This window comes from Falco rusticolus, chromosome Z (genome assembly GCF_015220075.1).
Source record: "Falco rusticolus isolate bFalRus1 chromosome Z, bFalRus1.pri, whole genome shotgun sequence".
NCBI lineage: Eukaryota > Metazoa > Chordata > Aves > Falconiformes > Falconidae > Falco > Falco rusticolus.
In genome coordinates, this window is record NC_051210.1 from 35237661 (window position 1) to 35258022 (window position 20362).

At 36.5% G+C, this 20362-nt stretch overlaps 1 protein-coding gene across 1 annotated transcript in view; it reads left to right on the plus strand.

The window, feature by feature from the left end:
- ADAMTS19 (ADAM metallopeptidase with thrombospondin type 1 motif 19) overlaps positions 1-20362 on the plus strand; it is a gene marked incomplete at its 5' end in the record, with an annotated part of 150682 nt that overhangs the window by 17460 nt on the left and 112860 nt on the right. Inside the window, one exon of the mRNA XM_037373887.1 lies at positions 17482-17647. Coding sequence (XP_037229784.1) covers positions 17482-17647 — 166 coding nt within the window. The remainder of the gene's footprint in view (positions 1-17481; positions 17648-20362) is intronic.

The following is a 20362-nucleotide window of genomic DNA, read 5'->3' on the forward strand; positions in this document are numbered from 1 at the left end:
GATGTGCACTATAATGTGGTTACCCTATTACCAAAATATAAGGGCTTGATCAAAAAATAATAAATACTTAATGGTAGGCAAGGTTTCTGAGCAAAAGATACCTATTTTATTAATTCAGCTTATGTCCTTGGAATAAACAGACAACATTTAAGGCGTTCTAGCCCTTCCTCAGAGCTTCTTTCTTCTCTAATTAGAAGCAAACCTACTTGAGAGATAAGAATAATTCCAGAATCTAAGTAGTTTTACTACTCAGTTCAGCCTTCTGAGATAAAGAGTAGTAGCTGCTGAGGGAAGGGAGAAATGATCAGAGAGACACCAGTAATTTATTACACGGTGGGTTGGCAGAATATATGATGTTTTCTTTTGTGACATAAACATTTGCCATAAAACCTGTATTGTTTTAGGCATCTAAACTTGAAAATATCATATTTGTTTTCTTAGTGTGTCTTGTGTGCAGTTATGGATATTCTGCACATTTAATAGCTGTGTGACTGATGAAGTCTGTCTTGACAATAGTGCTCTCTATTCTTAGTGGTGTTAGTAAATCCTTGCATAGTTACATGGAACAAATGCATACAATATATTTTTTAATTTAAGTTAGTTTAAAAATCAAGCTTTTTCAGTGTCTCTAACACAATGTGTCTTGAAAATAGGTTTTAAACTGACTGTCACATACATAATGTAAAATTTGACTTCCCATTTTAACAATGGCTTGTAGCACATGGCTCAGAAATGCTAATTTGATTTTTAAGTTTTATGAAATAAAGCCACTTGTGATAAGAGTAGTAGGATTTCTGTACCTCATAAACTTCCAGAGTACTGCATAAGGAAATGAAGTAAGAACATGTCTGTGGTAAGCCTGCATTTCTTAGTTTGTAATTTCTAAGTATAAATCTTCAGAAGTTATAATATTGAATTTATGATTTTAAAGATGTGGAATACTTTTCTTGAGTGAACATGAAACTTAACTGTGTATGTGAAAGAAAATGGGATTTTGTGAACTCGAAGTCCAGATCATCTCTATGTAGTGTTTTCTCTATATATCCTCCCTCACCCCTTATTTCCCCCTTTATTTAAAGGGTGTAGAGCCTAAACACTTGATAGATTAATAAAAATATAGCTGTGGAGAATGTCTATTTGGGCAATTTAGTAAAAGAGGTATTTATTTACACAGCAATCTTAGTTATGTAACATGCTAACAGGAAAAAAAAGAGGCATTTAGCATATTTATGCTTCTGTCAAACATTTTTTATGTATGTACATTTGCACGCAAAGTAGATGTTGCAACTGAAAGCTAGGCTTTAAATTGTGTTTTATGTCAAAATTTTACAATAGAACCACTAGTTTTGAATGTCTCAGAATATTAATGTTCAGTACATACATATACTCCCCAAAATGAATGCTAGTAAAGAATACATGAGTATAAGTATTTTGGTCAAATTTGTATTGCAAATAATAGAATTGCACTGGAATTTAGAGATCAGAACAGTGTCAATTTAGTACAACATCACAGCCAAGTACATGTCCCTTCTCTGAGAGGTGATGCTGATGTAGGCCATGGCATAGATCAGCTGTTATTACCAGAAAAAAACCCCAAATTCCAGCAGAACAGAGTTGTCAGGATGATTCAGCCTCAACTGGGGAAGTAATGAACGAGCTGTTATGTCTTTTAGAAATTGGATATGTGTAAATAATCCATTATTCATGCAGGATTGCAGCACTGATTTGAATTTTTTTCTAGTACCTTGGACAAAGATATTTGAGTAAACTTTCTTTCTGAATATATGTTACACTTCAATAGAGTACACAAACTTTTCATTACACTTTTTGTCTTTATTTGCATACCTCCCTTTGTTGTTTTCCATGCTCCACCTACTGTCCCCAAGGACCATCATGTCAGTTTTAGCAGATCTGCTTGCCTGCCGTCCTTCCATCCATCCATCCATCCACACAACGGGAAGTCTGTACCAATATAGAAGACAAACTGTCCCAGGAGCTAGACTTGCCATTCATTCTTTCATGAGATTTCTGCTTATAACTATTCATAAATATGTATTTATACATATATTTTATATGTATAGGTTAGATGGCACTAAAAGGAGGTGATGTGAATGATTGGTATCTCCATAAGACCCATATTTCCATCTTTCTGTGACTTCAATAAAGATGCTGGGGACCTTGTCTACCCTTTGTGATTTTTATCTGGCTCATAGATGACATTCTTTGTTTGGTCATACTTCTTCAACCCTGCACATTTTAAATTATCTGAGGGTTCCTAGTATCTATAGTCAAAATCATTAGGTTACAGAATTATCTTGATGTGATACACTGAGAATCATTTATCTGCAGTTAGACACAGTTGGTTTGGTTGCCACCTATTTATTTTTTTTTAAATATACTATACAACAGGAATGGTGCATTTAGCTTTAAGAGTTCATAATTCATATTTGTTACATTTCCGCTTGAAGCATTTGAAAACAGCAGTTATAATTGCCTTATGGTAGTAGTTTTCAATGAATCATTATTAAAGATAATTCCATTACCTCAAATTGGAACATACTAGACTAGTCTATGTGGAGAGAAGGAACGTCATACACATCTAGTTCATTGGACAGTCTATGTAGGGTAGTAATTGCCTTTAAATGTTTCTGTAGTTGTTCCAGAAAGAGTCGTCTTAAGAACTCTGAGGTTTTGCTCAACACCAGAGTCCTATTTACCTCCTTTTAACATCTAATGTTTTGAAATTTGAATTATGGTGTGTCTTGGTTTATCCCTGGCTGGCAACCAAGCCCCACGCAGCCGCTTGCTCATTCCCCCTCACCCAGAGGGATGGGGAGGAGAATCGTAAAGGAATGTAAAACTCAGGGGTTGAAATAAGAACAATTTAATAGGTAAAGCAAAAGCCATGCACACAAGCAAGCAAAACAAGGAATTCATTCACCACTTCCCATGGGCAAGATGCTCAGCCATCCCCAGGAAAGCCGGGCTCCATCACACATAACTGTTACTCGGGAAGACAAACACCATAATGCCAAATGTCCCCATCTTCCTTCTTCCCCCAGTTTACATACTCAGCATGACATCGTATGGTGTGGAATACTTCTTTGGCTAGTTTGGGTCACCTGTCCTGGCTGTGTCCCCTCCCAATGTCCCATGCCCCTCCAGCCCTCTCACTGGCAGGGCCCAAGGAACTGAAAAGTCCTTGATTTAGTATAAATATGACCTTGCAACAACTAAAAACATCAGTGTCCCATCAACATTGTTCTCACATTGTAGCCAAAACAGAGTACTGTACTAACTAATAAGAAGAAAATTAACTCTATCCCAGCTGAAACCAGGACATGGTACACTAATGATTTTGAATTTTTTAAATATATATTTAAATTATGCTGTTCCTTCTCAATGTGAAACTTTAAAGGTTTTGGGATGAATTCTGCATTTTAAAGCATTGAGCCTCTTCCAGTGTTTTGACATAACTAATTTGACTAAAGCAAACAGTTAAACTATAGTTTTGGGGAACTGCTGCCAAAAAGAGTGTACAGTGGAGTCTGTTTACAATGTGCTGTTGAAGCAATAAATCTGTGAAAAGAATAACATATGTCTAATTTCAGTAAACTTCTTAAAGTTTGCGTGCTTGCTTTTTTTCATAGAGGGTGCTTGCTTTTTTTCATAGAGGAGAATCTGTGAAAGCTTATACACAAAGTTGTGATGAACCTGCTGGCACACACTTAGAAGAAACTGTTATCACCACAGTATCTAGCTAGTAACATGTTGTATACCTTACAATATGGGAGAAGTAAGTGGTGTCAAAGACTAAGAGACAAAACTAGTACATCTAGGAAACTGAGGTGAAAAAAGGTAATTTTGTAGAAACAGAATGTCAGAGGTAATGATGACCTCAAAATAACAAATTGGAAATAACAAGTGGTAGGAATTCTTTTATCCCTAATGATCCCATTAGGTGTTTGATTGTTGTTCTGTGCTTTCCCTTTTTTAGACTTCCTCCTACATGTGAGGCTGGCTGCCTTTCAACGGAAGGTGTACCTTTGGTGCAACTTTGTGTATGATCATTCTGAAGTCCCAATCTAACAAACTGAGCTGGCAGAGTGAGAGACAAGGTTCCAATAAATTTTGCCTGGTCTTCAGTGTGACTTTTGTTCGTATTAATGTGGAGAGAAGGCAGTAGTATAGAATCACAGAATTTTTTAGAACCTTCAAGATCAAGTCCAACCATTAACCTAGTACTGCCAAGTCTACCACTAAATCATGTCCCCAAGTGCCACATCTACACCTCTTGCAAATACCTCCAGGGGTGGTGACTCAACCACTTCCCTGGGCAGCCTTTTCCAATGCTTGACCACCCTTCAATTAAGAAATTTTTTCTAATATCCAATCTAAACCTCCCCTGGCACAACAAATGATAAAGAGTGTATTCTTTTGGATGATTCAGTATTTTCAAAGGAAAAAAACTTTCTTTCACTGGAAAGCTGCTGCCAGGTTCTAGTCAGGAAGAACCTAGCTTGGGTGCTTTATGTGAACAGGAGATAAGATCAGAAGCCACACCTGGGGAGCTGACTTTGCTTTGGTGGTAAATTCAGAGCTGGGAGGCACAGGAGAATTAAACAGACCAAAGGCTGGCCTCAGTGGCTTGAAGTATGACTTACTACTTTCATGCTAAATTTATAGATTTGCTTTATAGATTGATGACTTAGCTGGCAGTGACAGCAGGAGGAAAAGATTGTGTTTGATCACAGGATCATTATGAGCCATCAGGCATGAGGTAGGCGTGAAAGATGCATCTAATGGATGAAGGACATTTAGTGGGGATACAGAAACTTTATTTGCGTTTCACAAAGTTGCAGTGAAATGACAGCTGAAAGACGGCTTGCAGTTCTATTTGCTGGTGTTCAGAGACAGAAATTCAGTTGTGGCTACAAAGATAATTATAGTAGTAAAGCCTGTTTCATCAAGCAACAGTAAAAGGCTGGTGTGTTACTTGGCAGAAACTGTGATACGATTACCTTTCATAAAACGCTTGAGTTAATATCAAGGAGCCTGGAAAGTTGGCCGAGAATGAAAACAATGTAGACCCAGGAGCAGATGGATCTAAAATAATGGTAATGAATAAATTAAAGTTAGAAAATTGGAAAGATTTCTAAGTGTTAGAAGGGGAAAATATGGAGCAATTTTAATTTAAGGACAGTAAAATAATAGAGCAGTGGTTCTATTGAAACTACTTCAATTAACAGTAACAGCAAGGAAATACCTTAAAAAGAAATAACACATATCCTTTACTAGCCGTGATAAGCGTAAGTGTAAGAAAGCCTCTGTTTTATGAAGTCTTGAATTCATAGGAGGCTGGATTTGATCTGTGGATCTAACACATCTGAAGTACACAGGCAATTTGCATTCGCTGTTCTAGACTCTTTTCCTTTATTTTTTAAATACTACAGGACTTGAACAGTGAGAATTAAGGTAGTATAATGAGAATAATGAAATAATGCATCCTGCATATGACATAAAGAGAAAATTTGATTTGATTTAGCGAGGTCAGTTTAGCTGAGTCTGTTTTTAATATTCAAATGAAATTTACAAGCAAATCTGTTATTTCACAAGTGATGTCTAATTGTCTTTGTTTGATTTCCTGGTTAGAGTAAAAAGATTAAATGGCTTTTTGTGACTTAAAGACAGTAAATTGAAAAAAAAAAAAAAGGAAAATCCATTGTGCTGGGTAGGTCACTAGAGGAATCAACTAATTGTTCTCTCTGCTAGCTCTTCTTTCAAGACAATGCTATCTGTTCAGAAAAATATGCATGGCTTGTGTTAATATTTGGTGCTCCAATCAGCACTTGAGATGTCCAGATGATCCACCTGGTAGCGAGTTCTTTTACTGCTGGGGTTTTCTCTCTTTTCACAGAATACACAGCTCTTTATTGGGGTGTGGTTTTTTTTTTTTTTTGTCACAGATGCTTCTTAAGTTCAGAGGGTCTTTGATCCTTTAAACCACAGCCTAATCAACCAGAGCCTGGGCAATTCTTGGGTGGGGGATAGGAAAGTGGGTTTGAACACATAATTTCAGCATTTGACAATTGGTTTATCAGCTCTACTGAGTTCTTCTAGAGATAAAAGGGCAAGTGTACAGCAGCTGAAAGTTCACAGAGTTCTCCAGAAACTGGCACAAGCTAAACAAGTGCATTCCATGAGTAATGTGACAGTATTGCAAGAGTCTATAACCAGTTGATATTTCTAATAAGATGAACAGAGAGTAGTTGGTATGTGAAGAGGTGGTCATTTGAACCTGACGACCAGCCTGTTACATTGCACAGAAATCTGTGGAACTTGGAGGGGCTTGTGTCAGGTTCATGAGTTTCACTGCCCAATGTCAGTGACCGAACACCTGATTTTAACATACCACCAGGAGTTTAGAAAACACATTTTGTGAGAGGGGTTGGTATTGATAATTTTAATGGATTTTTTTTTATTTTATTTTAATTTTGTGTGTAGTGAATGCCTGTTTACTAGTGAGCAGCAGAGTCAGTGTTGCTGAGTAATAACATTTTCCTGCATCTATGTGGATTTTTTGGAGAGCAAGGAGTGTGTATTTCTGTGTGTAGTCATTGTAAAACACTAAAATGGCAAAAGAAGCAAGGGTGATAACTACTCCAGAATTTAAATGTTATTCTTCAAAAATTACAGATTTTTAAACGATCTCCTTAAGATGGTGATCATGAAAGATGGATATTGTGCTGGAAACGAGGGGATTTTTAATTGCTCTGAAATTTGTATTAGTCTTGTGTTCACCCTTTTAGCTAATACCTTGAGTAAAAAGAATCTTAACCATACATCATGTAGGCTAAAACCCATTTGGTATAAAGGCCATGAAATATAAATATGATATCATCATTACACATTTATTATGATCATCATGTATTGTATCATGGGGAATATTTCAGATTTTCATCTCTGGCATGGATTGTTGTGGTTTTAGAAAACTCTGAGATAGAAGAGAGCAAAGAGATGAGAAATTTTATGGTAAACGCAGATACCACAGGACCTATGATAAAAGTGACAATGCTGAAACACAAAACAGATGTGAAACATGGATAAGGAGATTATAATGTTGTAGTGATACAGATAGGTTTTTGACATAGACCCTTGTTGATGTATGTGGCTTTATGGCTTTTTCCTTGCTTTCTTTATAACTGGAATTAATCAAAACACTTTAAACCTTACTGTTTTTAATGAGAAGTTTACCGGTGAGCATTGAAAAACTTTTTTGAAGAATAGTGATTTTCCAAGCATTTATTTTTATAATATCTCATTTTGTTGTTTTATCACCTTATCATAGCTGTGCAAAATGTATCCTCTTCCTTAAAAAATATTGTATTGCAGCTGTGCAGACATGTCACAACATGAGGGTTGATTAACTCTGAGGTGACATAAGAATTTTCCAAAGTGCCCTACAAAAAACCTGGACTTTTGAGTCTTTATCTTGGAGGAGTGAGTACTGATCATTATAAGCTGTGGACTTCATAGCCTAATGATACAAGTTATAATGAAGCATTTTTGTATAACTTCCAATAAAATCTAAGTCCGTCACAAAGAATATATTAAACAGAACTGAGACATCTCTGCAGATGTCTTTTGCATAAATAAAAAATGCATCCCAAATGTGTAAAGCTAGCCACGTCACTTATGGCCTTTATACTCTGTAAATTGTCAACGTGTAAATAAGCCTATGTAGAATTTTTTTTATGGCTTTCATATCTCAAAATGCAGTCTGCAGTTTAGCGATATACATTCTAATCTTACAGGTTTACCTTCTAATCTCAGATTTTTATCTAGGGAAAAGAAACATGAGCTTCTCATTCAACAGATTTGCACTATTTGAGACTGGGTGAGTAGATTTTTGCAAAGCTGTGGTATTCTTGCAGAGAATATAGCCTGTCACCAGCTGCCCAGTGGAAACTCAAATACTTTTTCTTAGCTTAGCTGTATTTCAGGAAAATGCCATTGGAAGAGCCCAAGTCTTTCAACAAGATAGGTTGCACATCACTGAGAGCTGAACAAATGAAATTCAGAACCTGAAACTATCATGGGAAGCTTGCAGGCAGTTAGTTTGGAGCATGTCTATGAACAACGTGTTGCTGGTGAGATATTCTTGTCACCAAGTAAATTCGCCGCTTCTCGACTGCTCTTCAGCAAGTATGAAACTGAAAGGTATAGAATCCCGTTCAGCCCAAATGAAAGGTTTTCTTTTCTAAGATCTGGCAGGAAGAGCTTTCCCCGCAATGTGATGCATTTTGGTTTTACTTGAGAAGTTATTCTATTGAAGCACAGTTGGGTTTTTTTTTGGGTTTTTTTTGTTTTTTTTTGTTTTGGTGCGTTTTTTAAATTTATTTATTTTTTTAAAAAAAGTTAATATAGCATTCATGTTGCAGAACTAAAAAAACCAGAATGTCAGTTTAAGCAAAAGTTAATGTTACTGTTGGAACTTTATTTTTCCAGTGCTGCAGTATTTGCTATCCTGGATTATTTTTTATAAAGTTATAACTGCACATATAATAAAATATATGTGGTTTCTAATGGAGCTGATTTAACTTTAAGTTGGAACTCTTAATTTATAAAAATAATTCAGAAAGGATAGGGAAAATTTGAAGTAGGATTAACAGATTTCCAAAGCATGTTTATGAAAAAAGAAAAGGGGTTCAGGAATTAATTCTACCTGTATCTTGTCGCAATTGATCTTGTATAATGTGGTATGTCTTAAAATGATAGTATTGAATGTTCCCTGGTAATCTTCAGAGTGTACAGCTGTATTGATCTCATTTTAAAATCAAGTGATTGTTCATGTGTTTCCAGTTGGGTTTCATAAATATGAAATGTTTTATATATGTGACCATTAATAAATATTTTTAAGATACTTAAAAAAGTTACAGAAATGGCTACTAAATTGCTAGCATGTTACTATTTTAAAGAATGTCTGGTAAAATTACAGGTGATGTAACTTACATCCTCCAGACTAAAATGTATCCTTAGTATCTGTTGTCTCATAAAGGCAGGTGGAGCATTAGGAAATTCTACTTTGCACAGAGGCAAGATGCCAACAAGTAGCTGAATGGCAGTGCCTTATGTAATGAAATGATTCCTTGTGTTTTGTATCACCTGCAAGAAATTTGGGCAGTCCAGCTGGCCATAAGGGGAAGGGCATGCTTTTCTGTGGAGTCAGGCAAGTACTGCTAGTAAGAGTGTAGGTGGCTTTAGGGGTGGATGTTTCATTTTGGTTAGGTCTGGCTGTTGATAGAAAGGCATTTTTGGAGTGGGACAGAAGAACTGAGATGTGCAAAGGGACTTCAGACTGCAAAACACAAGTTAATGTTCAGTTTAATAGGGGAAATGTAGCTGTAACAGAGCAGCCTTTCTTGAGGTCCTAGGGAATGTCTGCAAACTTGAATAAAAATCAATAGGTGTTTCACAATCCTATCAGTTTCACAACTGTGTTCATATATCATGTTGCCTCAATTGCCTTGTTCCTAAGGTATGTTAAATTTGTCACATCTCAAGTGATACTTCTGAGACTGTGAACCTTTTATAAATTGTAAGATTACTAGTAAATATTTGCCAACATTGAATCATTTCCAGAGCTACAAATTTGTTGGCTTCTTTGAGTTCTGGTCTGCTGAAAGACAGTACTGGACTTAATAGTGTCTCTAAGCACTTGCAGTGCAGGGATCACAAGAACGGTGTTTGTTTGTTACTCATTATAAAATGGGGAAAAAACCCCTGATGCTTTTTAAAATAAATGTAAATGAAAGTGGAGTCTAAGTCATGGATATTTGAGTAACACCTTGTCCACCCTTCAATATGTTAGGATCTTAATAAATTATTTTCATATTTTTCATATAGTAATTTTTATTAATGGTCTTGATATATATCATCTTTGAGGTCTCATTTACTGAGATTGGAAAAAGGGAGCTAACTAGTTTTGCTTTTGTATCTTGTCAGCCTTTTTCATACTCTAGAATTTGAACCCTTCTTGCACAGCAAATTACTATTTTTGTGGTTTTTTAACTTGTAAACTTGTAAAGGAGCAAGTTAGAGGAAGAGGAGTTCTGTTTATTGCCACTGCAGTTAAAGTTTATGCATACCATAAAGCTACTGGTACCAGTTCCCTACTGGAGTTTGCTGTACGCTGTCAGCGTGCAAACTACATGTTTGCTCTGGCTCTGTTCTTCTGTTCTCTCTTGTGATCTGTTATGCACTCTTAGAGAAAGTATGCTATACAGAGTGGACCTTTGTTCTGACCCAGTTTAGCTGTTCGTATGTACTTGACACAGATGTGATTGTGTTCTTAATATTGTCAATCTACAATTTTATCAGTGTGCAGGTGATCAGCCAGCCTGGCAATACAGAATGAGGACAACTTTACAAAGTGGAGAAGGGGAGCTTCTGAAAAAATGATGCAGTTTACGTATATTTGTTGAACTATTTCCCCATAAAAAAAACTCTTGAGAAATGAAAAGTGTGGTTTCCAAACAGTAAGGGCACAAATGCTGAAATCTATTTCAGGTACTTTATGTTCAATAAAGCTAACATCTGAAATAACTGGTAAACATCTTGTGAAATATCTCAAACTTGTGTTACAAAATAATTTTTGCATGCAAGGCCTATTAAAGTATCTTTATTGTGGAGGTAGTCAATGATTATTTGTGGTCACTTCTTAAGCAGACTGTGCTTTTTTTAGATATCATCCTGCACTGTGAAGACAGTTTAAAAATCATAGCAAATACTAGAATATTGGCAATTTAAGCAGCACTTATACCAAATACTGCAGTAATTTCTAATAACGCGTTTATAGAGGAGGGAGGCTTAGGCCTAAAAAAGGAAATATTTTATTTGTGGCTAGGAAGCGTGAAATTTGAAATCTAGAGGAAATTGCAAACATCTTAGGGTTTGGCTGGCAGTGAATTAATGGGCAAATGGAAGTTTGAGGGATAACAATCACATGTCCTCTGGGTTGACCTGATGTCTATACTTTCTCTATCCATTGGTCTCCTTTCCTTAATTTTCTTTTTCACAAACTGGATTCCTTTGGAATTGTGTCCTTTCTGTCATCAGCATACATATCACTTTCCACTGTCAACTTCCGAGATTCTTGCTTAATTGAGTAAGATTGTGTGAATAATAGCACCTGTTGAAATGTGTCAGCATATGCAAACCCATCTCAATTTTGCATGCTTCAGTATTCTACTTCAGTTGTATCTAAAAAAAATGAAGAAATCCTTTTGCATGTGCAACATTAGCTTGTTTTGATAAAAGGAGTCATTATCTTAAATAACATGAGAGCAGCATCCTGTAGAGAATTATATTCCTAAAGATTCAGGGTAGTGTGTATCTTAACCAGACTGGAAGCAGAGGAGTTTGGAAGAGTTTAAAAACCATGAACAAAATTGTTTGTACAGATCTTAGATTTGGGGGCCAGTTCCTGAACACATGCTTTTAATTCAGTAGTCTCTGTATAACAGTCTGAATATTTTTCCCCTGTCAGGGCTATAAGTTATGGCATTGTGAATATATGTGTACTTGCTTAGGGTGCAGTCCTACTATTAAAAATCCTGGAAAGAAGTGGATTGAATGCTATGTTGACACTTGAAAGCCAGTCAATGGAGGTAGCACAGACTGCCCACTGTGACTTCTAACTTTGTGCAGTGGAGCAGAGTGAGCAGGTAGATAAAGGAAACCTCTAGAAGTACAATATGTATGCTGTGCAAAGCCTGGAAATGCAGTTCTTTGAAGACCAAAGTTGCTGGCACTTATGAATTGTTTCTTCAGTTTTTAGTAATGAATGAATTTAAAGATGGAAGCTTTAGTGTGTTTGAATAACAAGAACATGTGAAGTTCTTACCCTGTTATTTATGCAGTTTGAGAAGCTGATTGAGCTTGCTTTATTATATGCATTAGCTAAGAGCTGAAGACTTCTATTTTTATTGTATTTCAGCTGAAGCTGGGTTCTAATAGCATTGTTACAATCACGATACTAAATTTAGTCTGGACTTTTAAAATCATGGAGGAAAAACCTTCTTTGGAGTGGAATACCAATATGCAAATTAAAGATTTTGCCTCTTTAGTCAAGAATAAATCTTCAATTCTGGGACATTTTACAAATAGTACAAAGTCTAAGTTTACCTGAATGTGTTTCAAAACGAACTAGTAAACAAGAATTGTCTTTTGCACTGCACATTGAAGAAAATCTTTCATTTTTATACTGCAGATGATGATATTTTGGTGCTGCTGGTTATAAAATGCTTATTAAACTGTGTGTACATTTTCTCCATCTGATGGGGATGCATGTTTCCTGTTGCTACTTGCCTTGGAGAGTATGGCGGGATTGTGAAGAAGTACAGTTTGGTACAGCCTGTCTTTGCACACTGTGTGCTTCAGCTTCACAAAGGAGCTTAAGAAACTGCAGGGAAAAGTCTCTTTTCTATGTCTGTTCATTACTGAAATCTGGTCTAAGATGCCTGTTGAATGAAGAGATGAAAGAGTAGTGAGAAAACAGGAAAGGTGCAACATGGCTGGAATTTACTTCAGGTAGGAGTTAGGAAATGTTGAATCTACTGCTTGTTTAGGGGAACACACCACTGTTAGGTATAACTGTGACCATGCTAGCATGCAGCTGGTAGTAATAAGCTGCAGCAAGAGGACAGGTATGTAACTCTGTACATATGGCCTCTGTGGGATGGCACCAGGGACTGCCCTGTGCCGGCCACAGACTCCATCAGACCCACTGCAGGGCACACCTGAGCCCCTTAGCCAAAATGGCAACACACCTGGGAAAAGGAAGGGGTAAAACACTGCCCAGCAGTGTGAGGAATGAGGAAAAAAAGTGAAAGAAACATTGCAGATACCATGGGTAGAGGAGGAGGAGGTGGTGCTCCAGGCACCAGAGCGGGTATCCCAGCTTCAGGCCCTCCATCGTGTCCTTTCCATGGAGGGCCACAGGCCAGAGCAGGTGGACATGCACTGAAGGACACTGCAGGCTGTGGAGAGCCTTGTCTGGGACAGGCTTATCCTGAAGGACCGCAGCCTATGGAGAGGGAGGAAGGGTGAAGTGTTAGGATGAAGGATGAGTAGAGAGAAACTGTTTCGTGCTGACTGTACCCCCCATTCCCCACCTGCCCTGTGCTACTCAGGATCAGTGGGAAGGTGGTGTTTTCATTCCTCTTTTTTCTCACTATCCAAATTAGCAATAAAGTATTTTTTCTGCAAGTCAAATTTTATTTGCCCATAATAGTAATAGCTAATTATCTCACTGTCTTTATTTTGACCCATGAGCTTTTCTTTTTAATCTTATTTTCTCCCCCTGTCCCGCTAGGGAGTAGAAGAGTGGCTGGGTAGGTGCCTGGCAGCAGGCCAAGGCCAACCCATCATAATGGTGAATTCCTTAGTGAATGAAATATTTTGGTTTGACATGTCAAGCTGCAAGATTAGAAACTGCTACTATGTAATCGACCAGTGATAAATTGTAGACCATAAAGACTCATCCTATGAGGCTGGCAAACCGCTTTGTTTAAAAAAAATAAAAAAGCCCTAATGTTCTGATGTTTCTTTGAATTCTGTGTTATGTTGTCTACTTACTGCATTTCAGTGAAGATCTGTAATGAAAATAACACAATGTAGTAGCAAAATGGTATTTCATAACTGTTTTGTGGTATTTACAATCTCCTTTTTGATACAGTATTATCTGTGCCCCATCTCTTCTCTGGGGTATCGAAATGGAAATGACTTAAGTTTCTGGTGTGTATATTCTTCTGGCATCCTGGGGTTTTTTTTTTTGATAATGATAGCAAAGGAAATACATTTTCTTCTTTTATTATGTCTCAAGAGGAAAGCATATTAATATTTCTTACAATTCTTTCCTGCCTTATTTGTATAAATTCTGCAAGGAACAATATTATGTTCAAAATTTTCATTGTTTCAACTTTGAATGATAATAAGCTGCCACTTTGAACTGGTATGCAAGGAAGGATATGTAAGCATTTAAAGAAATCTTTGCCAATCTTGTATTCTGGCTTATACCCAGTATCTATTAACTATATGCACAGGTGGTCTTCACAGATTTACTTCACTTATACATTTGTATAACTTCTCATGGTAATATAACTCTATTAGAAGCAGTAGACTAACTTCAGGTTATCATACGATACGTGACAGAATGTCAAATCCTTACATATGCTCCAAATAGAAATAAACAAATCACTGTACTTTTAAGAAATAAATGCTGGGCAGTAAAGGTTAGCATGAGTGTTCTAAAATAGAACTTAAAAATAAGATGGCGTAGCAGTTTCTCCTACAATGTCTATTATCAGATGCAGTTGCCCAGAATACTTGGATATTTTTTTTTATTCTTCATGTTTTTTGTATGATATTTCCAATTAGATGTTAGGGAAAAAAAACAGCTTTCACATTTCAGAAGAATTCACATCTGCCTATTTTTTGTGATTATTGGCATATTTCTGATGTGACCTATTTTTATTTTACATAGGACAGAAGGTTAGTTTTCAGTCAGGGCTAGTGTTTCCCCATGGCTTATTTCTGTTTGTTTCTTTTAAGAAAGTGAAAAGTCTTGGTATGATGTGGATATATGTTGTGGAAAGCTTTCATCTGTGGCAAGGTGGATGTGAGTCGATGTCAGAATGTCTGTACTTAGGCCCATGTAATGTTTTACATGCTCATTTGACCAAGTCTGCCCTGTACTTAAGGTCTCACTCAACTCCATAAAGTAAATAAAATGCAGAGCAAGTAGCCAGTTCATCCTTACTTAGGAGGTATGAGGAACTTTTTGCCAAATGAGGTTGCTCTGGACTTGAACTATACTGAGGTGCATATGTGTTACATTTAAGTTTGTTTTATTTCAGGTAAGAAACTTGAAAATGCAGGTATACATGAATGCAGGGGGAAGAATGGCATGTTGTTATTACCTTCGAATGAGATAAGGCCAGCATCATGGTAGCTTTTTCAGTTGCAGCTGTGAGCAGTGGTTCCTTTTCAGATGAACTGGTTGGAGATGGATCAGTTCCTCAGAACTTCCTTACAGTTGTACCTCAGATGCATACTATTTCTTTACATTTTTTAATCTTTGATTTGCTGTGCCTTTTCATGGCATGGAGGTTTTGCCGTTTGAACTGTCTGAAGCCTTTATTTGGCCCTGGCATCCAGTATCTGAAAACACGTTGAAACTGTGGTGCTTTAATGCAGTTTTCTCTGCTTTCTGTGTTTGGTTTTATGGTACAAGATTGTCCTAACTGCACTTCTAAAGATTATGAAAAAAAATAAGAGCATGGTTGGCAAGGATATGGCTTCATTTTTCATTTTCTACCTGTGAAATTGTCCAAGAGATGGAGAAATAGTCACATTTTTTTCAAAAGCAGTCAAAATTATCACAGAGATTATGTGGTTATCCAGATTTGTCTGAAAATTACCCATTTGAAAAAAAAAATTATATAAAACTAAGGTTAATTTTATGCAATAAACTTTACATCAGTGTTCAGGTCTTTTAACTTCCTACTCAGGAGATTGACAGTAATTTTTGGAGTTCTCTACCAGTGGATTAACCTTCGGTTTATGCAAGGAGCTGAAAGAAAGCATAAAATTTCTGTGGTCCTAGAAGAGTTTCTTGGTATGTCTAGTATGTCTGAAGAACAGCATCTTAAAGCTCTAGTTTCATTTTGCAGCAAAGAGAATGAAGGTGGAAGAAACATAACAAATGTACTATGACTGAATTTTTGTTGCAGGTGGACTAAGGCCTTGGTTTTGTAGGTGGACTGGGGAAATCTGCTGCACCACCTGATGGGGTGCTACTCATGTTCTGTATCCACAGTGTATCAGTGTATTTCATAGGCTAAATAATGATTTAAAAATAAATAAATAAGTTATGTCTGAGGGAACTCAACATTAGACATAAAAATTGAATGAAGAAGTTTGTGTTTTACTGGCATTTGACAAGTAGCTATGCTTTTAAATAAAATGTCGTTTAACATGATGTTAGAAAAGTTAATTGTTATGTAAAAGTACATTATTCAGGATATCCAGAAGTGGTATCTTGCAATACATAAGTAGCTAATCTTCTAAATGTGTTAACATCTAAATCTCATGATGAAGATAAGCTGACCTAAAAAATAAGTGCAAAAAGGAAATGGAACAGCCAAACAAACCCAGCTACTCATATGTTTCTGTACAATGTTAGTGATGACTTTTGAACATCTGTTTAGCATTCTGTAGCTATTGTAGCTGATTAATTAAATGTGAATACATATATTTAATTTTTCAATGTGATTGTGCAGAGAGATTGTGTTGGTTTTTTAATTTTTAAAGTAATACTCACTTATGTTTAAAGGAAATTGTATTTTGTACCACCTGTAAAATTTAACTGTATTTTCCTGCTTGGATTCAACTCTCTTTTTGATGATTTATCCATGTCAGGCAGGCTATCCAGTGTGATAATGGCATTTACATAATTCCAAAAGAAACGAAATACTTTTATATTTCTCTCCATTCATCCTACATGGAAACATACAGAAGAGCCCTTTGCTTCCTTTAGACAGATGCAACAAGAATAAGAAATTTAACTGTCAGTCTTGCTGATGACATTTTCTAGGAAGAAAAAAACCAACACAAAACCTTGCTGTCTCCAGCTTTACTTTTGATAGGAGCTTATGTGTGTTGGCAGCTTAACAATTTGAGCTGAGTTAGATTTGTATGGTATTTATATAAATACATTTTATAGTTGCTTTTTTTTCAACTTTGGCCACACTTTTACAATATTAGATATGTATCTGGTGTGTTAGCTTTTTATGTATGTTTGTGTGTGTAAATATGTTGGGGTGTGGGGTAATAACCAACTGAATGGCTGTATTAGAATGTTTTTCTGTTCTAGCTGCTGACAGCCAAGGAGGATTGCTGCCTTTTTTTAAAACTTCTTTTTAAAAAAAAAAAAAATTGAAAAAGTGAAAAGGAGCATCACAAGATGTCTTTTCCAGCTTCATAGGTGTTCAGGATGTATTCTTATGCCCTAAATTGCTCCTGTTATTTCATTAAATACAGTTATCTAAAAATGTGATGATACACTGGGTAATAATAAAACTAGTGTATAGACTTTTCTGTACATGCTGTACCTATTTAAATGACCCCCTGAGTCTCCCAAAGCAAACTTTTAATATTCCATATATTTTACTGTGCATCTGCTACTGGCATGTAGCCACCCACCCACCCAGATTTAGTTGAAATAAATGAAATTTATTCTATTTCACTTAAGTAGAAAGGCTTGTAAAATATAAATGTAGTCACCTTGCTGGTAAGGTTACTAAAACAAAGGGGTTTCTTAAATAGAGTTTTGTGGGTTGTTTTCTGCTGCAGGACTGTGCACAATTTCATGCTTTATTAAATTCTTATCTTATGTGTTCCTTTTGTTTTCCTTTGCAGATGGGGTTTATACAGATTAATGAGGACTTCATATTTATTGAGCCACTCAATCGTACTTTGGCTGTGACAGGTCATGCACACAGGGTGTACAGACGAAAAAGGTCCATAGAGGAGAAAATTACTGAAAAACCAGCTTCTCAGAATCAGTACTGTGGTGTTGTCACAGGTAATACATAAATCTCACTGCAAAGATCTAATATAGCAGATGTGTTTTTAAGATATCTAGATAGTAGTTAAAAACAGCAACCCTCAACAAAAGCATATGTGCTTGTAGCGGTAACTTATGATGGACTTTGAGGTGACATGCTGAGGCAGTCATTTCACTTTCCAGAAGAGGGAATTGTCCATTGAAGAATAGGCACTGCTTCTTAATGTCCAGTTACATTTGAAAGTGGAAATCTTTAGGTCATGTTTTTTACTTGAACTTAACAATGGCAATATATTTTTTCCCTCTTTGTCTTCATAGTTGCTTATTTACTTATTTACATGCAGTGTTTGTACATATTTTTCTGTTTTAAAACACCAGCACAATTCATCCCAGTTTTGCTTATTACTAAGTCTTGAACTTCCAAGTGAGTCCGGCATTGAATTGAAATGAATTTTTTAACAGTGTTCTTGTTCTATGATTGACACTTGGAAGAACTGTGTGACACAATCCTAGTGCATCTTCCTCAATGGCAGCTAGAAGTTGTTCAAGTAGAAGGGTGTCAATAAAAATTTGGCACATAGTGATGACTTAATAGTTTTCAATGGCTTTTGTGAAAGATGACATTCTGTTGTTCCTGCTTTATCAGCAGCTCCTCTTCTTCAAAGGATAGAGGAAATGTCAGTCTTTTGACATCATCATGAGCTGAGGGTGTTTTTAACACTATTGTGAGAAATTGTTTTTCCCAGGAAATAAACCAGAATGATGGACATTTATAGGTGATTTTTTGTATGTCTTCTAACCTAGTATAAGTTGAGATACTGACAAAGCAGAAGGAAATAGCAGAGGCACCCTGACATGGCTAGGGAGCTGGATTATATGATGTTTGGGGTGAGGCAGAAGGAACCCAGTTATTTCAAACAGGTAAAGAAAGGTCAAGAAAGGATGCAGCTGCAGTCTTCCAGTGCTTCAGGGGCTGCAGAGAGAAGATGAAGCCAGACTTTCCTTAGAGGTATGCTACGACAGGATGAAAGACAATAGTTGTATCTTGCATTCAAGGAAATTTCAATTTGGCATAAGGAAAAAAAATCTCAGCAAGAAAACTTAGCGTTGGAAGTGATTGCCTAGAGAAGCTGTGCAGTCCGCATCCTCAGACATTTCTGAAACATAGCTGGAAATTGCTCTAAGAGAGCTGATCTTACTTTGATGCTTGCCCTGGCTGGAGCAGGAAGTTGTCCTGGCTGAATTCCTGAGACCCCTTCTAGCCTAAACTTTTCTGTGACTGTGTGTTTCTTCCTGGACACTTATACTACTCCATCTGTTTTATATGGTTACAGACTAAATGCGACAGGTGGTGTTTTGTTGGTTTTTTTTTCCATTTTGAAAGTACTGTTTTTATAATGACACATCCATCCACAGGTTGAAATCAAAGATGAAATAGCAAAGCAAGGCTCTTCTTGTAGTTGTTAAGACAGACTAAATGAATGACATTTAACTTCCTCCAGCAGGCTTTGTATTTCTTTTCTAGGCATTGTATTACATTGCCACTGCTTATCAAAAAGTGAAATTTTCTGTATTAGCAAAAGTTGTTCACATGAAGTAAAGCTGGTTATTCTTCCTCATTAGTTATAAGTGAGTTAAGAGCATTCATGCCTGCATGTGTTTGGGAGTAAGAAAAAGAGAGAAAATGAAAAATATGTAAGTTGTATGCACTGAGAAAGGGGAGAGGGGCACCTGATAAATGACTAACCATGATGCGTATGAAAATTAGTAAAGATGTAAACTCTTCTGTAAGGACACTATTTTTCTGTCATGTTCATTACCAGTCATCCTTTCACTTTCTCTTATGCTCTAAAATGGGAAAGCCGGCTTATTCTGTTCTAATAACCTTATGCCCAAGGCTCTGACTTGGCGTAAGTAGTCTGTCAACAGAGATTCAAATATTTGCTTGAATTAAGTTTCAGTATCTCTACTACCAGCCTGAAATTTCAAAATAACTCAAGCTGTGCATAACTGATTAGCATCCGCTGGCATAATCTTATTGCAAGGGGGGCATACATATCTGCAGTTTCCAACTGATGCTGTTGTACTAGTAAGACCATTCTCTCACCCTGCTGCTATAAGTTATTTTACTAAGTGGGGCTGCAGTAAGTTACATGCATAAAAACTCTGTCTGTGCTAGGACCAATTTTCAGGTGTGACATGAGGTCCACTAATATCATCAAAACATCCATGGTACGGGTATAGCCTTAAAGGTGGGCTGAAGGAACAAAAATAAGCCTTTACAGCAATATTTGAGAATTTTAAGTCAAGACCTAAACTAATTAGATCAATGAAACAAAGATAAAACAGATGAATATATGGGGCACTCTTGATACTCTCAGGTTATAAACAACTGCCTTTGGTAGGGTTGTAGATGTTTGACACAGAAACTATTAATAATTTTGCCAATATGGCAACTTCTCAGCAATATGGACCTATCTTACAACAGAATCTCTTGCCTCTACAGTACATGTGTATCAGAATGGGTGCTCTGGGATAGGTATTTATGCTGCTGGCTTTGAGCCAAATTGATCTCAAGGACTGGCTACCTATCAAGCAAATGTGTATTGCCAGTGATGAATTGTAATTATTGGAAGGAATGAATGTGCTGGAGGTGTTGAAGGATCACTATTGGAAACTTTAGTTCTGCATGAAAAGCTATTGAGGCAATCAAAGAAGGTATTGTTTGTTGTC